The sequence below is a fragment of the Rhinoderma darwinii genome, chromosome 6 (genome assembly GCF_050947455.1).
Source record: "Rhinoderma darwinii isolate aRhiDar2 chromosome 6, aRhiDar2.hap1, whole genome shotgun sequence".
In the NCBI taxonomy this organism is placed as follows: Eukaryota; Metazoa; Chordata; class Amphibia; order Anura; family Rhinodermatidae; genus Rhinoderma; species Rhinoderma darwinii.
This window is the reverse complement of record NC_134692.1, coordinates 53,672,509-53,697,412: the sequence shown is the minus strand read 5'-3', so window position 1 is coordinate 53,697,412 and position 24,904 is coordinate 53,672,509. Positions and strand designations below refer to the sequence as shown.

General features: G+C 44.4%; 1 protein-coding gene across 7 annotated transcripts in view; it reads right to left on the bottom strand.

Moving 5' to 3' along the window:
* The window catches only part of CDK15 (cyclin dependent kinase 15), a 161,786-nt gene that overhangs the window by 123,161 nt on the left and 13,721 nt on the right, over window positions 1-24,904 (bottom strand). Inside the window, exon 1 of one of the 7 annotated variants that reach the window (XR_012849507.1) lies at window positions 3,406-3,577. The exons of 5 other annotated variants lie outside the window; for them this stretch is intronic. Coding sequence is in view for 1 of the 2 variants with exons in the window: in XM_075829740.1 (XP_075685855.1) it covers window positions 3,406-3,513 (108 nt within the window). In the remaining variant the exon portion in view is untranslated. Of the gene's footprint in view, window positions 1-3,405; window positions 3,578-24,904 lie in introns of those variants that run through there. One more of the 7 variants, XM_075829740.1, reaches the window with a different exon arrangement.

The window sequence follows — 24,904 nt, the reverse complement described above, 5'->3', positions numbered from 1 at the left end:
TCCAGTTTCCCAGTGTACCCTGTTCCTGTATCCTGTTTCCGTGCTATCCTGTTCTAGTGCCGTGCTGAGCTGTTGTCGTATTGTGCTGTTTTCCACGCATGTTCTGCTACGCCACACCTGGCGTCGACCCGCCGCCTGGTCCCAGATGTGTCTGCCTTGCTACTGTCTACGTTGCCTCAGGTATCCTCTCTGAACTATTGACCCTGTACTTTACCAGTTTGGCCAGCTGCCATCCCGCTACGCGGTACGGCCCAGTGGGTCCACACCCCGCATCGTGACATGATGTCCCAAAGTTGCCCCATACATTATAATTATAATATTTAATAATATATTATAACCCCTTTAAGGACACACTATTTTGTCCTCTAAGTGTGCTCAGACAGTATAATGCCCCCTAAGTGCCCCACACAGTATAATGCCCCTTAGTGGCCTTTACACAGTATAATGTCCCATAAGTGCCCGCACACATTATAATGCCCCCGTTAGTGCCCCCAGAGTATAATGCCTCCCAAGTGTCCCCACACAGTATAATGCCCCATTTAGTGCCTGCACACAATATAATGTCACCCAAGTGCCCCCACACAGTGTGATGCCCCTTTAGTGGCCACACACAATATAATGTCCCCAAAGTGCCCCCACACAGTATAATGCCCCCTTTAGTGCCCACACACAGTATAATGTCTCCCAAGTGTCCCCACACAGTATAATGCCCCATTTAGTGCCTGCACACAATATAATGTCACCCAAGTGCGCCCACACAGTGTGATGCCCCCTTTAGTGCCCCCCACAGTATAATGTCCCCTTTAGTGCTCCAACACAATACCTTTTAGTGACCCCCACACAGTATAATGCCCCCTTATGCCACCCCACACACACCATAATAGCCACCTTATGCCCCCAATGTCACAAAGTATAAGTATGCCCACCCCCCACAGAATGCAGCCCCGCAACAGCCCCCTTTTACACCCACTGTGCCACTGTGTAATTTAATAATTATGTATAAATAATGGCTGCCTTGCAGCCTGGAGACCTGGGAACCGAGCTGTGGTTGATTTTACTCACCACTCATCCGGGCGCTACTGTGTCCTTCTCAGTTTTGGCCCCAGTGCTGCACTGTGGTACACACGTTGCGTTGTCACGTGACACGTCATGTGTCAGTCTCAGTGCACTGGAGCGAGAGCCAGGGGCGTAACTAGGAAACACTGGGCCCTATAGCAAACTTTTGACTGGGCCCCCTCCCTCCGTGCCATACACAGCCCATCTTGTAGATAGTGTCCCCCTGTAGATTGTGCCATACAGCCCCCCTTTAGATTCTGCCAGACAGCCCCCCCCTGCAGATAGTGGCATACAACCCCCACCTACCCCTTGTAGATAGTGCCATACAGCCCCCACCTCCCCCTTGTAGAGAGTGCCCCCCACCACCATCGTGTAGATAGTGCCATACAGACCCCCACCTCCCCCTTTTAGACAGTGCCATTCGGATCCCCGCCTTCCCCTTGTAGATAGTGCCATACAGCCCCCACCTTCCCCTTGTAGACAGTGCCATACAGCCCCCCACCTCCCCCTTGTAGATAGTGCCAGACAGTCCCCCACCTCCCCCATGTAGACATTGCCATACAGCCCCCAACTCCCCCTTGTGGACAGTGCCATACAGCCCCCCTCCCATGCCATACAGTCCCCCACCATCCCCTTATAGACAGTGCCACCCAAACAAATAAAACCAATAAATTATACTCACCTAGGTCCCGTTCCCATGACGAACTGAGCTGCTCGACAATGCCAATCGCCAGGCCTGGGTGCTTCAGAAACACAAGCAGGGGAAGGGAGCCGGCGCTGCGACCCCTTCCATCTGCTGAAGTGATGCGCCCTGTGCGATGGCACAGGTCGCACACCGCAAAGACTGGCCTTCACTATAACCAATGGTGTGGCCCAGGCATTTTGTTGTGGCTGGCGAGTCACCAGTAGAAAAATATAGCGGAGCCCTGACCGCATATCAGATAAGAGCAGGACAGATGGTAAGATAAACAGTATTCAGGAGCAATCCCTAGTTAAATGTGGTTTAACATAGGCAGATATATGCTCGTGTAAAATCACATTAAACGAGTGCTGATCAATAATGCAGTATGTCGATTGGAGCAATGATCAGGAATATGGGGATGAACGATCGCTCTTTCCCATACATTAGAATTTTGTCAATAGCACATCCCCTGTTTAGACGGGGACATGTGCTGCCGACAAGCGACCATTTTTATGGCCACATAAAATATCCGATAAGCTGACGAATGAGCATTTGCTCGTTCATCGGCTAATCTTTGCCATGTTAACACTGGATGACCAGTCGAGCGTTCGTACCTTCAACCGATCATTGGCCTGTGTAAAAGAGCCTGAATGCTATCCAGCAGCTCCGGGCCCAGATTTCGCTGCAGCTTGTGCAGTCAATGTATGAAAAGCAGAAAGAGAAGAGGAACAATACACAATGAGGACAGGGCAGTGTGATCTGAGAATGCACGTCTACCTACAACTGTACAGCTGGTGGACGTATCCTAGGACAATTCATTCATTCTGTGAGTGCCAGAATGACAATGCATTGGCAGTTAACTTGACACCAATGCATTTTTTTTATTAAACAAATATTGAAGAATATTAATATTTTTAAGTATGGAGGCTGACTACAGGGATTACAACCTCTTTAAAACCATCAACAAGCTTGTGGCCGAGCTGTTATTCTTAGTTATGTGTCACTGTGCTCGATGGCATATAGCTACTGTACAGCTCTAGAGTGATTGGACGAAGCAGTCATGTGACTATGTCCCATAAATAATAGCTGTGACATTACTGCAACTTTTGAGCATCAGGAGCACTGAGCAAAATTGTGAAAAACAGCATACTACTAAGTATCTTTTTTTTTATTATACCACATTTCCATTATTAGTTTTATAATGCCTACTTCCGAAAAGCCCCTTCAAATTCTGTTCTCAAGTGGGAAAATTTTAGCCCTACCGTATCCCACTTTAAGTATTCAAACACTATTTTATGCTATCTGTATACATTAAATAACTGGACTTTATCCAAACCCTAGTCAGTCAATGGTTAAACATGTATGTAACACATATAAACATTAATAGCAGAACATATTAAGCAAAATAAATATAAAATACATATGTTTATGCATGGTAGAGCCGGGTTGAAATTATCAATTGATGATTTGTAACTATAATAATGATATTTGTATAATTACAAATGGTTTGCAATAGCCACAGTAATAAAGTGAGTAGCCAGTGGGCTCAAATTGACCAGAACACGAGTAAACAGTCAACTAGATATTAACAATACAAAATTACAGTAGGAAATGCACCAAGGAAATACACTATACAATATATTAATAAAATCATATATCTCACATACCTCCAAGTTTGGAGAATCCCCATATCCAGAACAATCTTCCTGTTGACATTCAGGGACATCGTTCCCAGACCTACAGCACACAGCATTGACACACAGTACTTCACCCATTACCTTCTATTTTTCTCATACATTTCATTCTGCCTCGTCTTCTATTTTTCCAGTTTTCTATTCACATGACTCACATGACAGCCCAGCTTCCAGCAAACAGACCCATGACTCAAGCTGCCTTCCTACATTCTCTAGGATTCCAAAAACATTCACTGTTTATGGTTATAATGTAACGTGAAAGTATCTGTTTTACTTATAGATATTCATGTCTCCATACATGTTATGTGAAAAAATAGGCACACATCATGTATTTGCTACCCCAAGTCTCCAAAAAAAGGTCTGTATGCTGAGTGTGCTGTTCAATAAAATTAATATACAATCTCTACATACATTAAATCCATACATGCTTTGCTGAACATTTTGTTTCAAAGCCTTGCGATTTAATATTAGGTGTATTCTTATTTTGTTAGTATACCAGCCTCCATTCTTAGGAAATGTGTCCATTAGATTTTGGAACATGGATGTATCTGTTCATGCATAATTCAACAATTTTATGACTTTCATAGAGGTACATCCAGTCTGCTTGGGCGGAGACCACCTTTGAGTAGGGGACAATATTGGTGGCTGAATACAGACACAATACGCCGCAGCGCTCCATGTACCCTGCGGGGCGTGGCAACCTGTCTGGTGCTGTGGTGTCCTGTTGCCAAAGTAACACCACAGCTCCAGATTTCTAGACCTAGCGCTAACGGCCTGAGACCTGAATTTGTTTGACCATCCCTCTAACTAATCCTGCTACCTGTAGAACGACCACCTTGGAATCCAACCGGCAAAGTCCACGTTACAGGGGTTAAGGGTGAAGAACAATAGGATTCCTTAGACTGCGCCAACCCAATAACAATCTCTGTGAATTGTTTCCATGTCTGTTGCCAGACATTTTAAGTGCTAGAGCACAGCTTCAGGGCATTTCCACATCTAGTCCAATTTAGCTACGCATCTATGTGTACAAGTGAAGTAATAGAAAAACTAGAATTAAAGGGTTATTTCCAAGTTGACCCCAAATTTTTTTTTATTATTTAATATGTTCCATATTAATAAATAATAATTCTTCCCTAAAAATTATTTTTGTCATATTTTATTTTTTATTTAATCAATTTCAATCTAAAAAGTTATTTATTTTTTTTACAAAATATGTGTTTCTATCACTTTTCACCAGAAACTGGCGGCGTAATAAAATCACAATGCTGCTTGGTGTATGTGCACGCTCCCGAGACTGCTATTATACAGCATTCATAGCAGCATCACTCCCTTACAGAACACTGAGCGCTTCAATGATTAAAAATATATATAATTAAACAAATACAAGTACATTTAGGAAGGTGCTTACAGATCCAACACAATGTGCTTGTTCCAAAAGGCTTACAAAATTATCTCTATTTTAGAATACAGAGATAACATGGGGGGGGGGGGGAGCAAGCGCAGTGTGTGGCTGCTGATAAGAGTTATGACTCTTATAAGGCTGGATTCACACGAGCACATTACGTCCGTAATGGACGGAACGTATTTCGGCCGCAAGTCCCGGACCGAACACAGTGCAGGGAGCCGGGCTCCTAGCATCTTGGTTATGTACGACGCTAGGAGTCCCTGCCTCGCTGCCGGAGAACTGTCTCGTACTGTAATCATGTTTTCAGTACGGGACAGTTGTCCTGCAGTGAGGCAGGGAGTCCTAGCGTCGTACATAACTATGATGCTAGGAGCCCGGCTCCCTGCACTGTGTTCGGTCCGGGACTTGCAGCCGAAATACGTTCCGCCCATTACGGACGTAATGTGCTCGTGTGAATCCAGCCTAAGAGGTATGCCGGCAAGACAGAGCGCACGCGTCGGTAATGCGCGCTCACGCTGTAGAAGAGGAGAAAAGGGAGAAGTGCGCAGGTGCGACAGAGTGAAGGAAACGGCGGTGGTGGTTGTTTCCATAGAGACGACCAGCACAACTAAACTAATGGCATGCGCTATAGAGGAAGGCATATCTTACAAATGCTGCACTACAGAAAACAAGGTATTTAGAAAGATGTTTATTTTTACATTTCTAGGGCTTTGAACATTGAACTTTATGTTGGGAATAACCCTTTAAATTAAAATCCAGGTATTGTTTGTACACTATATTACCAGATGAAGGGGGTAGACCTGAGAACCAGTGTACACCTTTAAATATTTTTATCTTACAATGATTTTTCTGGACGAGGGAGAATTAACATATTGAAGATGAATGTTCTTCCATGTCTTCTTTATCTGGAGCAAACAATACCAATACTCCTCCCTAAATCCTGTTTGGCCAAAGTTACAAAATTATTCAAACTCTTTTATTTGGGCAACTAAACTAGCCAAATCTATCATACTCAAAAGAAAGCAGAATGGTGGCCTTGCCCTACCAGATTGCCTTTTTTTTTTTTTACTATAAATCAGCAGCTACCATAACACAAACCTCTGGATCGCTTTCACCAATTTCACTGATGGCAATATCTAGGTAGTGTAAAGCTCTCTGGACAGGTACCCGTCTGTAAGCGCTACCTTTGATAGCTTTTAACTTTGTAGAAATTTGTAAATTATATCTCACAAGAACAATGGCTCCTTGACTCCCATAATGAGGAATATGCAGTTCCCTCTGGTATGATCTCTCCATCCTTTCTAGAGACACGTCATAAACTTGCCCCTAGCATTCAGTCATGTTCTAAGTAATAAAAACCGCGTTCCATATTATTATGCAAATGTTCTTTTTCGCTGATTTTCCTAAATAGTCGATGCAAATGACAGCCAGTATAATCTCCAAGCCATCAACCGTTGGAGTATAATGCAAATTTTATTGAACAAATCTCCTAATGATAACAGATTTTTTTTTAGAAGTAAAAAACTCAAAATGCACTGTTTCAAATTATTATACACAACAGAGATCAAAATATTTTAAAGGTTGTAAAGAGAACTAAAATGGTAATTTGTTGAGCTCTAGAGTGATTGGACGAAGCAGTCATGTGACTATGTCACATAAATTAAAGCTGTGACATTACTGCACCTTCACAATTCTTGCATCCATTGAATTTGTGAGTATTTGGACAGTTTCTGCTTGAATATCTTTGCAGGATGTCAGAATAGCCTCCCAGAGCTTCTGTTTTGATGTGAACTGCCTCCCACCCTCATAGATATTTTGCTTGAGGATGCTCCAAAGGTTCTCAATAGGGTTGAGGTCAGGGGAACATGGGGGCCACACCATGAGTTTCTCTCCTTTTATGCCCATAGCAGCCAATGACACAGAGGTATTCTTTGCAGCATGAGATGGTGCTTTGTCATGCATGAAGATAATTTTGCTACGGAAGGCACGGTTCTTCTTTTTGTACCACGAAAGAAAGTGGTCAGTTATAAACTCTACGTACTTTGCAGAGGTAATTTTCACACCGTCAGGGACCCTAAAGGGGCCTACCAGCTCTCTCCCCATGATTCCAGCCCAAAACATGACTCCGCCACCTCCTTGCTGACGTCGCAGCCTTGTTGGGACATGGTGGCCATTCACCAACCATCCACTACTCCATCCATCTGGACCATCCAGGGTTGCACGGCACTCATCAGTAAACAACACGGTTTGAAAATTAGTCTTCATGTATTTCTGAGCCCACTGCAACCGTTTCTGCTTGTGAGCATTGTTTAGGGGTGGCCGAATAATAGCTTTATGCACACTTGCAAACCTCTGGAGGATCCTACACCTTGAGGTTCGCGGGACTCCAGAGGCACCAGCAGCTTCAAATACCTGTTTGCTGCTTTGCAATGGCATTTTAGCAGCTGCTCTCCTAATCCTATTAATTTGTCTGGCAGAAACCTTCCTCATTATGCCTTTATCTGAACGAACCCGTCTGTGCTCTGAATCAGCCACAAATCTTTTCACAGTACGATGATCACGCTTAAGTTTTCTTGAAATATCCAATGTTTTCATACTTTGTCCAAGGTATTGCACTATTTCACGCTTTTCGGCAGTGGTGAGATCCTTTTTCTTTCCCATATTGCTTGAAACCTGTGGCCTGCTTAATAATGTGGAACGTCCTTCTTAAGCAGTTTTCCTTTGATTGGGCACACCTGACAAACTAATTATCACAGGTGTCTGAGATTGATTACAATGATCCAAAGAGCCCTAAGACACAATACCATCCATGAGTTTAATTGAAAAACTAATAATTAAAAGCTTATGACACTTAAATCCAATGTGCATAATAATTTGGAACACGGTGTATATTCGTGAGGTCTTCCGAGGACCTTGTGTCTAAGCCTGGCCAGTAAGCTATTGAAATACCTTCATCTGAAGTACTTTTATGAAGCATAGTCCCGTTTTCATCTGCACCATTCATTAAATCTCTTTGAGATTCTTTGTACATCATCCATATATCCTTAACAAGAATTAATCTCCAATATTTACTATTTGACTTTTAATACTTTAGCATCCACTACTCCCACGTTCATAACCAGTTGGGGAAAAAACCCATAATGGAACATTCTCATCAACAGACTGGGCAAAATCTTTTACTCTTTGCCATAAAGTCTCTCTTTCCTGTAATGACCAGGAAACCAAGTATGAGACTCTAAAACGCTGGTACAGATTTCCTGCGGTTCTACACTTGGTATTCCCAACTGTTTTTAGCCATTGCTGGTGCTGCAGGCAGGCTCAAGGCACAATGTCACACAAATAGTGGGAATGTCCCTCCATGAAAGTTTTCTGGATTAAGGTAGTGGACCTGATTGGTAAAATTACAGGCATTTCTCTAGATTCAAAATTCCCTAAAATCTCTATCCAGGAGCCTCCTCAGATTTCTCCTCATAGCTGCCCGTATGGTAATGCCATGTCCCTGGAAGAACCCTTAGCTCCCTACCATAACAAAATGGTTTGAGGAAATACTCTATCTTCAAAAAATGGAGAAACTTGTAGTTGGCACCAAGGCATCTTCAGATATCTACTTAATTATCTTAAGATCTTTGTTCCACTTCCTCTCCACACCTGAACACTATGTCTTTGTTATGATGTATAAAGGAGTTCACCAAACCTTCATAATAAGAGGTCAGTTGAACACCCTGTTCTACTTATCTCTTGTTATGAAGAATGGATGTTCTGCTTTTTACATCATAAAACTTAACTGGTCTCTTTTCCGTATTGCACCTGAACTATGTACTGTGGCATTCGACTCTTCTTTTATTTTTCATGGTTTTGTGCTGTGACATCTAAGTTTTTCTTAGCCGTATTATGTCTACGTTTGATATTGTGCCACAGACTTTGCACATGGTATTGCTATGTTTACTTGAACCCTACTGCATCAAGTGTATGCTGATAAGGTTGTACAAAAATTGTATACCATCCTTCCCCTTCTTCACCTTTTCTTTTCTGTACGTACCCTATAGCATTCAGTCTTTTTGGGTAGAAGTCTATCAGCATGGCACATCTTGACTTGGCAATTGTTGTCCACTCTTCCTTGCAAAAGCGCTCCAAATCTGTCAGATTTTGAGGGCATCTCCTGTGTACAGCCCTCTTCAGGTCACAACATAGATTTTCAATGGGGTTAGGGTCTGGGCTCTGGCTGGGCCATCCGAAAACGTTGATCTTCTTCTAGTGAAGCCATTCTTTTGATGATTTGGAGGTATGCTTTGGGTCGTTATTGTGCTGAAAGGTGAAATTCCTCTTCATCTTCAGCCCTTTAGCAGAGGCCTGCAGATTTTGTGCCAATATTGACTAATATTTGGAACTGTTCATAATTCCCTTCACTTTGACTAAAGCCCCAGTTCCAGCTGCAGAAAGACAGCCCCAAATCATAATGCTGCCTCCACCATGCTTCACTGTGGGTATGGTGTTCTTTTGGTGATGTGCAGTGTTGGCTTTGCGCCTAACATACCTTTTGGAATTATGGCGAAAAAGTACAACCTTGGTCTCATCAGACCATAACACGTTTTCCCACATGCTTTTGGCAGACTTTACGTAGGTCTTTGCAAAACATAGCCGGGCTTGGATGTTTTGCTATGTTAGAAAAGGCTTCTGTCCTGCCACCCTACCCCACAGCCCAGACATATGAAGAATACGGGAGATTGTTGTCACATGCACTACACAACCAGTACCTACCAGAAAGTCCTGCAGCTCCTTTAACCCCTTCACGACAGCTATACGGCTATATACGTTCTAACTGCTGATGCCCCGTGCAGTTAGCACGTGTATAGAAGTTGACAGCCTGGAAACGGTTTAATGAGCGCAGTGCTGTTTCAGTGTGAGCAGCACTGCACTCTCATGTCGGCCGGGGATTTGAGAGCCCCTGAATACACCCCCCACTGTAGATAGTGCCACCCACAACCCCCTGTAGGCAGCGCAAAACCCTCTGTAGATAGAGCCTGCCGTCTCTCCATCCCCGCTGTAGGTAGTGCCACCCCCCCTGCAGATAGCAACCCCGCCGCTGTAGATAGCATCGCACCCCACACTGTAGATAGTGCCACCTAAACTGACTCTAGGAACGGAATCCTTGGTGTCAGATCGCACTGGCTGGGAATTCCACTTCTAGAGAGAGCCCCTGATGTCACTGTTCATTTAGACAGTGACGTTAGATGCTCTGTCTAGGAGCGGAATCCCTGGCCGACACTCTGGCCGGTGATGCCGCTACTGGAGAAGCCCCTGGTGTCACTATCCATATATGGACAATGACGTCAGCGGCTCTCTCTAGGAGCGGAATCCCGGGTGTCAGATCGCTCTGTGTCGGGGATTCCACTAATGGAGAAGCCCCTGCTATCACTATCCATATATGAACAGTGATGTCAGGGGCTACTCCTGGAGCGGAATTCCCGCTCTGGCAGGGCATTCCGCTTTTAGAGTTAACCCCTGATGTCACTGTCCATATATGGACAGAGACATCAGGGGCTTCCTGTAGGAGCAGAATCTTCGGCCAGAGGGATTCCGCTCCTACAGGGAGCTACAGTGGTGCTATTTACAGGAAGGAAGTGCCATTTACAGGGGGGGGTGGCGCTATCTGCAGCAGGGATATTGCTAAATACAGGGGGGATGTTGCTATCTACAGGGGGTGGCGCTATGTACAGGGGGGGTGGCGCTATTCACAGGGAGTGTGGTGCTATAAAAAAAAACGCAAAGTCTTGGGTACGCAGTCTGTCCATTAATGTTACTGTAGGCCTCTTGGTAGCCTCCCGGACCAATTTTCGTCTTGTCTTTTCATCAAGTTTTGAGGGATGTCCAGTTCTTCGTAATGTCACTGTTGTGCCAAATGTAATCCACTTCTTAATGACCGTCTTCACTGTGTTCCATGGTATATCTAATGCCTCGGAAATTCTTTGGTACCCTTCTCCTGACTGATGCTTTTCAACAATCAGATCCCTTTGATGTGTTGTAAGCTCCTACAGGACCATGGATTTTGCTGTCACATGCAACAAAGAAAATGTCAGGAAAATCCTAATAGAACAGCTGAACTTTATATGGGGTTACTCAGAATTACTTTAAATAATGGCAGCTGTGTACTGACTACTATTTAACATGAGTTTAAATTTGATTGGCTAATTCTGAACACAACCACATCCCCAATTATAAGAGGGTGTTCAAAGTTATGCAACCATATTATTTTTGTTTTTTATTTTTCCCCTATAAATGATTTCAGTTTGTTTTTCAATGGAATTGTACATATTATGGATCACATTAATGGTGGAAAAAGTTCTGAAATTATTCATCTTGTACTGATTTTGTAACATGACAAAAACTGGCATTTTAACAGGGGTGTGTATACTTTTTATATCCACTCTATATATAATCTTAAAAGAAGGATTATACTACTCTTTAAACATAACATCTGACTTTCGGTACTCCTATTGCAGCAGCTTACATTAAGGTGCACATATGGCAGTACTTAAGAACAGAAGCTGTTTTATCTCTTCTATACTTGAATTCCGCATGTAGTTTAAAAGTTGGAGTTGTAAACAATCAATTAGGATATGTCACCCACTCATTTAGGGCAGATTTGTCATAAGCTCATGTAGGATGGTACTTCTGAAAAATCTTGGGTATGCAGTCAGTCCATAAAGTCCCCGACCCTTCATTTGGTCACCACCTGAAACTCAAGTGTTTGAGACTAGTTGGGAGAAGCAAAGCCATGTGAGAGAAGTTTGACCCATAGTGCAAAAATAAAGACTCTGTGTCATGAGCTAACATGTTAAGTTGTTGTTGTTGTTAACCAATAAAATAATCTTCTTTCTAAATGGATGTTGTCATCTTATGCCTTCCAGTCTTCTCACTATTCTCTATACATTTAGTTGACATCCATGAAGAGTGCCATAGTCAAGTCAATTTATTGTCTCTTATGAATTTTAAAACATGCAGTGTAAGGTAACTTTGCTTGATGACCGTCTCCTAGTGTTGGAGTGACGTACTGTAAAGGATCTGCCAGGCACAGCTTCGGGGTTAACGCCCATAGATAATCAGTCTGCACCTGCTTATATGTCTGTGAGACTGACTCCATCTTCCACCACTCAGGGTGGCAGGCTTAGGAGTGGGAGAACCTATCACAGCCTGGCCAGACGGAGATAGCTCCCGCCCTCTGTCTATTTATACCTGCCTTTCCTGTTCCTCCTTTGCTTGTGATTCTTCTCGTTTGGTTTCCTGGCCCTGCTGCAGCTTCTTGTACTATTGTCCTTGCTTCATATTGACCCCGGCTTGCTGACTACTCTCCTGCTCTGCGTTTGGTACCTCGTACACTCCTGGTTTGACTCGGCTTTTTTACTACTCTTCTGCTCTGCGTTTGGCACCTCTTACTCTCCTGGTTTGACTCGGCTTGTTCACTTCTCTTGTTGCTCACGGTGTTGCCGTGGGCAACTGCCCCTTTCTCCCCCTAGCTCTGTGTACCCTTGTCTGTTTGTCTGTTGTGCACTTATTGAGCGTAGGGACCGTCGCCCAGTTGTACCCCGTCGCCTAGGGCGGGTCGTTGCACGTAGGCAGGGACTCAGTGGCGGGTAGATTAGGGCTCACTTGTCTGTCTCCCCACCCCCGTCATTACATAATCACAAGCCCATACCTAGTCTCCCTGGTCCCTGACACAACTATGGACCCCCTTGAGGCCCTGGCTCAGCGAATGCAGGGTCTCTCCCTACAGGTCCAGGCCCTGGCTCAGAGGGTCAACCAGCCTGATGCTACCATGGTAGTTCCCCTCACCTCACCTCTTGAACCCCACCTCAAGTTGCCCGACCGGTTCTCAGGGGACCGGAAGACTTTTCTCTCCTTTCGGGAGAGTTGTAGGCTCTATTTTCGTTTAAAGCCCCACTCCTCAGGTTCTGAGAGCCAGCGGGTGGGTATAATTATGTCCGGGCTCCAGGAAGGGCCCCAAGAATGGGCGTTCTCCTTGGCTCCTGACGCCCCTGAACTTTCCTCCGTTGATCTTTTCTTTTCTGCTCTCGGACTCATCTATGACGAGACTGACAAGACTGCGTTTGCCGAGAGTCAGCTGGTGACGTTACGTCAGGGTAAGAGACCTGTTGAGGAGTATTGCTCTGACTTTAGGAAGTGGTGCGTAGCTTCTCGGTGGAATGACCCTGCCTTAAGGTGCCAGTTTAGGTTGGGTCTGTCGAACGCCCTGAAAGATCTGCTAGTTAGTTATCCCTCTTCTGACTCCCAAGACCAGGTTATGGCTTTAGCGGTACGACTTGACCGACGTCTCAGGGAACGACGACTTGAACGTCTTGATGTTTTCTCCTCTGACTCCCCCATGATGCCTCCCGAGGTTCCGTTGCTTCGTTCCTCCCCGGAAGACTCGGAGGTACCTATGCAACTCGGGGCCTCCGTGTCCCCCCAACAACGTAGAGATTTCCGCAGGGAGAATGGTCTCTGCTTCTACTGTGGGGATGACAAGCATCAAGTGAACAACTGTCCTAAGCGTAAGAATGCAGCCAGAGAATTTCCGCGCCTAAGTGATCATCGGGGAGGTCACTTGGGCGCACAGGTATTTCCCGTAAATATGAAACGTAATAAAATCTTGCTTCCCTTTCAGGTCTCTTTTGGTGGTAGGTCTGGTACCGGCAGTGCCTTCGTGGATTCAGGGTCTTCTGCTAATATCATGTCTGTGGAATTTGCTATGTCTCTAGCTATGCCTTTGATTGATTTGCCTAAACCTGTCCCGGTAGTGGGTATCGACTCCACTCCTCTTGCTAATGGTTATTTTACACAGCATACCCCTGTTTTTGAACTCCTTGTTGGCTCCATGCATTTGGAGCAGTGCTCTGTACTGTTAATGCAGGGATTATCGTCCGATTTGGTTTTAGGCCTTCCCTGGTTGCAGTTGCATAATCCCACGTTTGACTGGAATTCTGGGGACCTTACCAAGTGGGGTAATGAATGCTTGACGTCATGTTTTTCTGTTAATTCTATTTCTCCCCCTGAGGTGGTGAACACGCTACCTGAGTTTGTTCAGGACTTCGCCGATGTTTTCTCTAAGGAGGCCTCCGAAGTGTTACCTCCTCATAGAGAATATGATTGCGCAATCAATTTGGTACCGGGAGCTAAGCTCCCTAAGGGTAGGATATTTAATCTCTCTTGTCCCGAACGTGAAGCCATGAGAGAGTATATCCAGGAATGCCTGGCCAAGGGTTACATTCGCCCCTCTACTTCTCCGGTAGGTGCTGGCTTCTTCTTTGTAGGGAAGAAGGATGGTGGTCTTAGGCCATGCATTGACTACTGAAGCTTGAATAAGGTCACTGTAAGGAACCAGTATCCCCTTCCTCTGATTCCTGATCTCTTTAATCAGGTTCAGGGGGCCCAATGGTTCTCTAAGTTTGATCTACGGGGGGCGTATAACCTTATCCGCATCAAAGAGGGGGATGAGTGGAAGACTGCGTTTAACACGCCCGAAGGTCATTTTGAATACCTCGTCATGCCCTTTGGGTTGTGTAATGCTCCCGCGGTCTTCCAGAATTTCATAAATGAGATTTTAAGAGACTACCTGGGGGTATTTCTTGTAGTGTACCTTGATGACATACTTGTGTTTTCCAAGGACTGGTCCTCCCACATTGAGCATGTCAGGAAGGTGCTCCAGGTCCTTCGAGAAAACAAATTGTTTGCGAAGACCGAAAAATGTGTGTTTGGGGTGCAGGAGATACAATTTTTGGGCCAAATCCTCACTCCTCATGAATTCCGCATGGACCCTGCCAAGGTCCAGGCTGTGGCGGAATGGGTCCAACCTGCCTCCCTGAAGGCGTTACAGTGCTTCCTGGGGTTCGCTAATTATTACAGGAGGTTTATTGCTAACTTCTCGGTCATCGCTAAGCCTCTGACGGATCTCACTCGCAAAGGTGCTGATCTCCTCCACTGGCCTCCTGAGGCTGTCCAGGCTTTTGAGGTCCTTAAGAAGTACTTTATCTCGGCCCCGGTGCTGGTTCAGCCCAACCAAATGGAGCCATTTATCGTGGAGGTTGACGCGTCCGAGGTGGGAGTGGGGGCTGTCTTGTCCCAGGGTACCAGGTCCATCACCCATCTCCGTCCCTGTGCCTACTTCTCCAGGAAGTTTTCACCCACTGAGAGTAGCTATTACATTGGCAACCGCGAACTCTTAGCCATTAAATGGGCATTTGAAGAGTGGCACCACTTCCTGGAGGGGGCTAGGCACCAGGTAACGGTCCTTACCGACCACAAGAATCTGGTTTTCCTAGAATCTGCCCGGAGGCTAAACCCGAGACAAGCTCGTTGGGCGTTATTTTTTACCAGATTCAACTTTGTGGTTGCCTATAGGGCTGGGTCTAAAAATGTTAAGGCTGATGCACTGTCACGTAGCTTCTTGGGCAGCCCTCCTTCGGAGGAAGATCCTGCATGTATTTTGCCTCCAGGTATAATCATTTCCGCTATTGATTCTGATTTAGTCTCTGAAATTGCGGCTGATCAAGGTTCAGCTCCCGGGAGCCTTCCTGAGAACAAGCTGTTTGTTCCCCTGCAATTCCGGCTAAGGGTACTTAGGGAAAATCATTACTCTGCACTATCTGGCCATCCAGGCATCCTGGGTACCAAGCACCTCATTGCCAGAAACTATTGGTGGCCTGTGTTGCCTAAAGACGTTAAGGCCTACGTCGCCGCTTTTGAAGTTTGTGCTAGGTCCAAGACTCCCAGGTCCCGACCAGCGGGCTTACTATGTTCTTTGCCCATTCCCCAGAGACCTTGGACCCATATCTCCATGGATTTTATCACCGATTTGCCTCCATCTCAAGGCAAGTCGGTGGTGTGGGTTGTAGTAGACCGCTTCAGTAAGATGTGCCATTTTGTGCCCCTCAAGAAACTACCCAATGCTAAGACGTTAGCTACCTTGTTTGTCAAACACATCCTGCGTCTACATGGGGTCCCTGTCAATATTGTTTCTGATAGAGGGGTACAATTTGTTTCATTGTTTTGGAGAGCCTTTTGTAAAAAGTTGGAGATTGATCTGTCCTTCTCCTCTGCCTTCCATCCTGAAACTAATGGCCAAACTGAGAGGACTAATCAGTCTCTAGAACAATATTTAAGGTGTTTTATCTCTGACTGTCAATATGATTGGGTCTCATTCATTCCCCTCGCCGAATTTTCCCTTAATAACCGGGTCAGTAACTCGTCAGGGGTCTCCCCCTTTTTCTGTAATTTTGGGTTTAATCCACGGTTCCCTTCCGTTTCACCTGGTAGTTTCAACAATCCCGAGGTAGAGGTCGTTCATCGAGAACTGTGCACTGTCTGGGCTCAGGTTCAGAAGAACCTAGAGGCATCCCAGAGCATACAAAAAACTCAGGCAGATAGAAAACGTTCTGCTAACCCCTTGTTTATGGTCGGGGATCTGGTGTGGCTATCGTCTAAAAATTTGCGCCTTAAGGTCCCGTCCAAGAAGTTTGCTCCCCGGTTTATAGGGCCGTACAAGGTCATTGAAGTCCTCAATCCTGTCTCCTTCCGACTGGAGTTGCCCCCATCTTTTCGAGTACACGACGTGTTCCATGCCTCCCTCCTTAAACGCTGCTCCCCGTCCTTGGCTCCCTCGAGGAAACCTCCGGTCCCTGTTCTCACCCCTGAGGGGGCAGAATTCGAGGTGGCCAAGATTGTGGACAGCAGAATGGTCCAAGGCTCCCTCCAGTACCTGGTCTATTGGAGAGGATACGGGCCTAAGGAGAGGACTTGGGTACCCGCTCGGGATGTTCACGCTGGGATATTGGTCAGGAGGTTTCACCTTCGTTTCCCCAGTAAACCAGGTCCACTTAGAAAGGGTCCGGTGGCCCCTCATAAAAGGGGGGGGTACTGTAAAGGATCTGCCAGGCACAGCTTCGGGGTTAACGCCCATAGATAATCAGTCTGCACCTGCTTCTATGTCTGTGAGACTGACTCCATCTTCCACCACTCAGGGTGGCAGGCTTAGGAGTGGGAGAACCTATCACAGCCTGGCCAGACGGAGCTAGCTCCCGCCCTCTGTCTATTTATACCTGCCTTTCCTGTTCCTCCTTTGCTTGTGATTCTTCTCGTTTGGTTTCTTGGCCCTGCTGCAGCTTCTTGTACTATTGTCCTTGCTTCATATTGACCCCGGCTTGCTGACTACTCTCCTGCTCTGCGTTTGGTACCTCGTACACTCCTGGTTTGACTCGGCTTGTTTACTACTCTTCTGCTCTGCGTTTGGCACCTCTTACTCTCCTGGTTTGACTCGGCTTGTTCACTTCTCTTGTTGCTCACGGTGTTGCCGTGGGCAACTGCCCCTTTCTCCCCCTAGCTCTGTGTACCCTTGTCTGTTTGTCTGTCGTGCACTTATTGAGCGTAGGGACCGTCGCCCAGTTGTACCCCGTCACCTAGGGCGGGTCGTTGCAAGTAGGCAGGGACTCAGTGGCGTGTAGATTAGGGCTCACTTGTCTGTCTCCCCACCCTCGTCATTACACGTACCTTGAGCTACCAGTGGAAATAGTTCTGGGGGCCCACATTACAGACATACATTGCAAACACCAGTTATATCATCACTACTTGGCTATTTGTAAAATAATAGAAAATAAATGATAAACCAATGTAACAAATAACCTGTTCCCCTTTCAACTTTAGAAGGGGTTGTCTTCTGATGGATCTAATGGACCCAATTATGATGTCTGAATACCAAATCATTTTAATGTGTTATTGGTGACTAAACATCTTATCAATACAATTCTCTAGGTGCTGCTGCATTGCTCATGTGGTCCTTCATCACAAAATGTTTGGTAATACAATTGGATAACTTGGTATTGGTATTGGGTAATACTAATGGATAACGAGAGAACAATCTGAGTATAACCTACAATTTTCAAAAATTTCCTGGGAAAGTCTGTATATTGATAAAAACAAAAGGGGCTTCTAATGCCAACCATATTCGAGCCAGCTGTTGGTCAAAACAAGTTAATTCGTCCCAACTCCCATTTAAACATGTATAATCGGATCAGTCTAGTGTGCATGTTTATATCGGTAGGGACAGGCAGAGAAACTGCGAGACACTTTTGGCTTATCTACCAAGGCATCAAAACATTAAGCATGTTAAAATAATCATGTTAGATTCTTTGTCCCGCAATTGCAGACACTAGGGACTGTTGGGCTCCCCCCTTTCACATGAGATTGCAAATCTACCCCGCCAATATCAGCAGGCTCGGGCAACATTTCTTTAATGAGCAGGGCCAGTGACTTTGGCTGGGCAAAGTGACAAGTGATATGAAGAGATTAGGGCATGACATAATTTGAAATAAATTTCTATTGTATATGACAAGGAAGGTACAATGGTCAAGAGGTTGGAAATACTGCAAGTAAACTACATAGTGTATGTTAAGTTCAGCTAGTAGTATAATAACGGAAAATGTTTCCCACTTCATACTTGTACAAATATACTTGCTGCTGAAAGTCCTGAAAGCCATGCAGTTGACTGACTACAGCATGTTTACCAAAATATAAATCTCCAGTCGTCACCTACATAATATGAAAGATGTGGAAAGTGAAACATGTTGTATTTCAGTGAATCCCATGTTTCCGTCCTATACATCCAATTTTTTTCCATAAAGTTTTATTTAGGTATTTATGTAAGTCTATGCTTTTTTATACACCACTAAATTTGAATTCTTTGACTCTGTGCCAGTAGATGCATTGAGCGAAATGTCCTTCGATCAAAGTAGGTTTTAGAAGTATGGCTTCCTCTCTGTAAAACGTGATCAGGAATATTTTCAGTACATGAAGTAACCTTTCTCAATTATTGTATATGCTTTTCACAAGTTGTTTACTTCTAACACAATTGGTGGACAATATCCGCGATTTACATCTTCTTATATACTTTTTCTCCCTTTTCTGCTGCCAACTAAAGAGATACTTATCAGAATCTTAAAAGCAAAAATTTAAATTTTTCCTCCATGTATCACATTTTGTCCATTATATTATCATAAACACTACTGCTACATTTTATTATATTATAACTGGTTATGATCTAATTTTAGATCTTTAGGTTTACCAATATGGCATTTTTATCAAACATACAAGGAGGTAATAGCAACATGTCAACATATGATCACAAATTGTCCGGCAGACCTCTGTGCACTGTAAAGTACTTAAATGAGTCATTACCATATTTTTAAAAGTCTAACAGGTCTGTTGAATTGTTATGATATATATTGTGCCAAATTAAATCCCTAACTGTTGATCTCGGGCACTGCTGCTGCCCGAGATCAACTATATATATATATATATATATATATATATATATATATATATATATATATACAGTGAAGGAAATAAGTATTTGATCCCTTGCTGATTTTGTAAGTTTGCCCACTGTCAAAGACATGAACAGTCTAGAATTTTTAGGCTAGGTTAATTTTACCAGAGAGAGATAGATTATATAAAAGAAAAAAAAAATCACATTGTCAAAATTATAGATATTTATTTGCATTGTGCACAGAGAAATAAGTATTTGATCCCTTTGGCAAACAAGACTTAATACTTGATGGCAAAACCCTTCTTGGCAAGCACAGCAGTCAGACGTTTTTTGTAGTTGATGATGAGGTTTGCACACATGTTAGATGGAATTTTGGCCCACTCCTCTTTGCAGATCATCTGTAAATCATTAAGATTTCGAGGCTGTCGCTTGGCAACTCGGATCTTCAGCTCCCTCCATAAGTTTTCGATGGGATTAAGGTCTGGAGACTGGCTAGGCCACTCCATGACCTTAATGTGCTTCTTTTTGAGCCACTCCTTTGTTGCCTTGGCTGTATGTTTTGGGTCATTGTCATGCTGGAAGACCCAGCCACGAGCCATTTTTAATGTCCTGGTGGAGGGAAGGAGATTGTCACTCAGGATTTGACGGTACATGGCTCCATCCATTCTCCCATTGATGCGGTGAAGTAGTCCTGTGCCCTTAGCAGAAAAACACCCCCAAAACATAATGTTTCCACCTCCATGCTTGACAGTGGGGACGGTGTTCTTTGGGTCATAGGCAGCATTTCTCTTCCTCCAAACACGGCGAGTTGAGTTAATGCCAAAGAGCTCAATTTTAGTCTCATCTGACCACAGCACCTTCTCCCAATCACTCTCAGAATCATCCAGATGTTCAGTTGCAAATTTCAGATGGGCCTGTACATGTGCCTTCTTGAGCAGGGGGATCTTGCGGGCACTGCAGGATTTTAATCCATTACGGCGTAATGTGTTACCAATGGTTTTCTTGGTGACTGTGGTCCCAGCTGCCTTGAGATCATTAACAAGTTCCCCCCGTGTAGTTTTCGGCTGAGCTCTCACCTTCCTCAGGATCAAGGATACCCCACGAGGTGAGATTTTGCATGGAGCCCCAGATCGATGTCGATTGACAGTCATTTTGTATGTCTTCCATTTTCTTACTATTGCACCAACAGTTGTCTCCTTCTCACCCAGCGTCTTACTTATGGTTTTGTAGCCCATTCCAGCCTTGTGCAGGTCTATGATCTTGTCCCTGACATCCTTAGAAAGCTCTTTGGTCTTTACCCATGTTGTAGAGGTTAGAGTCAGACTGATTAATTGAGTCTGTGGACAGGAGTCTTTTATACAGGTGACCATTTAAGACAGCTGTCTTTAATGCAGGCACCAAGTTGATTTGGAGTGTGTAACTGGTCTGGAGGAGGCTGAACTCTTAATGGTTGGTAGGGGATCAAATACTTATTTCTCTGTGCACAATGCAAATAAATATATATAATTTTGACTATGTGATTTTCTTTTTTTTTTTTTATATATAATCTATCTCTCACTGGTAAAATTAACCTAGCTTAAAAATTCTAGACTGTTCATGTCTTTGACAGTGGGCAAACTTACAAAATCAGCAAGGGATCAAATACTTATTTCCTTCACTGTATATATATATATATATATATATATATATATATATATATACCTATAGGGACTGGATATCTTGGAATAGGTACAAAGAGATACATTAACATATTCAGTCAATACAGCTACATATATAGGCATGCAGAATGTGAGCAATACCCACTGTAGCTGTACATATAAGAATGTTTGGGCTGATCCGACATAATTGCCCTTTTCTTATAAAAAAAAATGTTTTTGTAAGGCCTCATGCACACGACCATAGCCATGTGCACGGCCGTGATTTTCGGGTCGGCCGGCAAAGGACTGTCAGCCGCGAGCCGCCCACAAATCGCGGGCCATGCACATGGCCGCCACCGTTATTTTCAATGAGCCCGGACCGCAGAAGACGGCCGTAATAAAACATGCCCATTCTTTCTGCGGTGCGGGCTCCCGGGCCATGCAAGGACCGTAAAAACTACGGTCGTGTGCATGGCCCCATAGAAATTAATGGGGCCGCAATTCTCCCGTGAATTTTCGGGGAATTGCGGCCGCAAAAGCACGTTCGTGTGCATGGGGCCTAAGTCTACGATCCAATGCTTGACAATGACAATACTTGAAACGATTTTCCCACAATAACCATTTACTGCCTATCCTCAGGGATAGGTGGTAAATGTTTGATCTCTGGTGGGCCCATCGCTAGAACCTTGACTGATTACTTTTATAGGGTCCCAAATCCCTCTTTTCTTCTTACCCATACAGTCATGGTGAGACGGAGTTTGTATTGAGCAGCGGTCAAGCATGCGAGCTGTCGCTCCATACATACCCTATAGAAGTTTTGGAAACAGCTGAGTGCAGCAGTGGATAGGTCATAAATGTTCATTGTGTAGATAACCCTTTAATTACTTTCCGTAATTTATCATTTATTGTACAAACTAAAGTGGTGTAAGAAAAAAAAGCATTTAATCAACTGAGACCAAGAGTTGAAAATCGCTTCTGTGGCTTAAGACCACAAAGTGACAAAACAGGATCTTCACAAAAACTGATAAAAAATGGTGCTGCATGTAGCAAAAAAAAGGTTTCATCTTATTTTCTGAGATATTTAAGAATTTAAAGTGACTATCTGAGTTTAACAAACTTCTGACAAATCATGGAAACATGGCAGTCAGAACATAATATTTACAGGGTCCATGAGAAGCAACTCCCACCAATAAACAAAGGGCCCTGGAGTATGTGCATTACGGTTCGATTGACTCCTATAGTAGCACCATCAACATAATTCAGAGATAAAGCTGAAAGAGCACCAGGGGATTTTTGATTCTTAATATAATGGGGTTCCAGCTCACGGACTCTCACTGATAATATCCACTTTACAAATTTATGACATATCAGTAGATTATTAATACCAGAATATCACTATTTAATCTTTATTGCTAGAGTAACAGCATATCTTTATTTAAGACCTGGATCACACACAGCAGTTACTTCATGCCCACTGTAAGAAGCACTTAATTGGCACCCATTCAAATTAATAATCTATCCATTATGGACGAGCTGGGTCTTCCAAAGGAAGTGCAGCGCTCTTTAGAACTAAGTGGGGGACCCCATCTAATATATCCATATGAAAAGGGGTTGCCTCAAACAGACAACCCTTTTAAAGAAAGCCAGTAAAAGATCCCAAAGAGAGAAAAGGGAAAGATACACATCTGTTCACACAGTCGTTCAGAGCATTCAGCGCTATTCTTGCTGTCAAAAATACAGAAACCTCAATGGAACATAGACAAACCCTATTATAAGTCAATAGGTTTTGCCACTTCGATCCATTGTAGCCATGACACCAGTGTAAACACAGCCTTATCCAGGGCCTGACTGCCCATCTGGCAAATGCCAGATGGGCTGGTATTGGCGGTGGGCCGCTTGTAAGGGGTGTCCAGCCCACCACCCTCAAACGCCTGATGTTACCTTCTGTCTGGTGTGGAAGGTTGTTAAATGTTGTTTCACCTCCCGTCTGTAAGTTCTTGTAGAGTGATTGTGCCCAGTGTCTAATGTCTTCCCCCTTGTCTGTTTGTAAGAGGGGGTCGTGCAGTGATAGGCGAAAGAGAGGTGCTGGTGTATGCCTACCCCCATTTCCATCGATGCCTGTCACTCCCCTCATTCCTCCCTAGTGTTTTTAAGTTCCTCCCCTCCTTCCCTTTTGTGCCTGTTCACCGCATCTTCCCTCCTGTGGCTCTGACTTCACAACACTGTTGAGTATCAGTGCTTTTCTGTTCATCAGGAAAACAGTGTTGCCCTGCTAGCCAGACCATTAGGAGAAGTTCAGTGTCAGCATAGGCACGCTCAGCACTGACTCTGTGAAGTGGCGCAATGCCCCAGTTTTGACTGGCGGGGCGCCGAGTTAGGAGGGATATTGAAGAAGGGGAGCAGAAAGAAAGCGGGCAGTGCGAGAGCCCGCGTATATTGAGTAGGAGCTTTGCTGCCAGTCAATCCCCCTGCAGCCTACACAATCCCCCGAAGCCTGCACAATAAAGTGTTTCCCTCTGCCCTCTATGAGGGCACCGTCTGTACCTGGACTGAGCTGTCCTTATAGGGAGACTGAGAGAGGAATAATAGGTCGTGGCAATCTAGTGGTTACGTTTAGAAAAATCTGTAGCGTAAATACTGTGGATTTTCCGCAACGGATTTCATTTCAGAAAATCTGTAGTGTAATACAATAGCAGCGAAGTGGATGAGATTTGAACAAATATCATCCACACGCAGCATAAAAAAACGCGCTGAAAAAAGTTAATAAATTGACATACGGTGCATTTTTTTTAATCCGCAGAATGTCAATTTATGTTGTGGATTGTGGGTTTTCCCCATTGAATTCAATGGGAAGGTAAAACCCGCAAAACTAATAGCAGATGTTGCAATTACTGTGGCGAAAAATCTGAGAACTCGCAACTCAGAAAAAAAAAGCCTATATTTACCCAGATCTCTATGCGCTTGCATCCAGCCTGGCCTCGAGGGATGACGTTTCATCAAATGTGATTGCTGCAGCCAATCACAGGGTGCAGCAGTCATCCCAGGAGGCCGGACTGCAGGACGTCAGAGGGACGCATTGCCATGGTTACGGGTAAGTTTAGACTTTTTTTTTTATGACGTGCTGTTTTCCGCAGCAGACATTCTGGCCAAAAAACTGCACCACGATTAGGCACGGGTTTTTCACCTGGAATTCCCTGCAGCGTACAGGGTGGATATGCGGTGTACTTTTACGCAGCCTATCCACCCTGTGTGAACGTACCCTTAAGGTGCAGCAGATGGAGAAAATACTTTAGGTGACTTCTGTCACTGTTTTTGAGAAGTTTGTGCACCGATTGTTGTTTAATGAAGTGTTGTTCCTGTTGTTACTTGCTAACCTATTACCATTTCTGCCCCCTGTGCAACCCAGAGACGGTGACCCAATTACCACAGAGACTCTTGTACGGGGACTGAATTTCATACCTCCACACGATGGTTCTTTAAATCAGTTGCGCTGTATTTAACGGGGTGAGTGTCATTCCCTTGTCACATTCCACAAAACGACTGGTGCAACCCACAGACGATCTGCCTGTTGTGGGTAAGGTACATGGTAGAGAGTAGGCTCTCAGTGATATATGGCGGCACTTGTAGGAAGGGACTGCGAAGTACATAGTCATCTTGGCGCACCCACAATGTAGGTGGGAACAACAATGGTGTTAGAGTAGGGCTGCTCATTATTCTCCCTCTGCATTGGACCAATAAAGTTTCTACCGATTCAAATATGCAGTTGGAGCCTTCTTTTATAAGTTTTCTTCAAACAGGTGCAGACAGGGCACAGCAGGGCAGCAAAGTTGAACACTGCATCCCAGTCATCAAGGCAGAGCACTGTGCGTCCTGACGACAAGACGCTGTCACTAATGGAGGATGCATGTGCTTGATTTTCTTTTGACTGCATGTAATAGAGACCATGTGGGGTCTCTATTACAAATATGGCTAGCCTCCTTTCAAGAGCAAAAATCTAAATTTTCCTAGAGGGAAATTAAAATTCCACATGGTGTCACTCCGGTTTGCCAATAGATGACAGAGTGCCATTTACAGCAGCTTGTATTCTGTAAATGTGACATACACTCCGATCTGGCT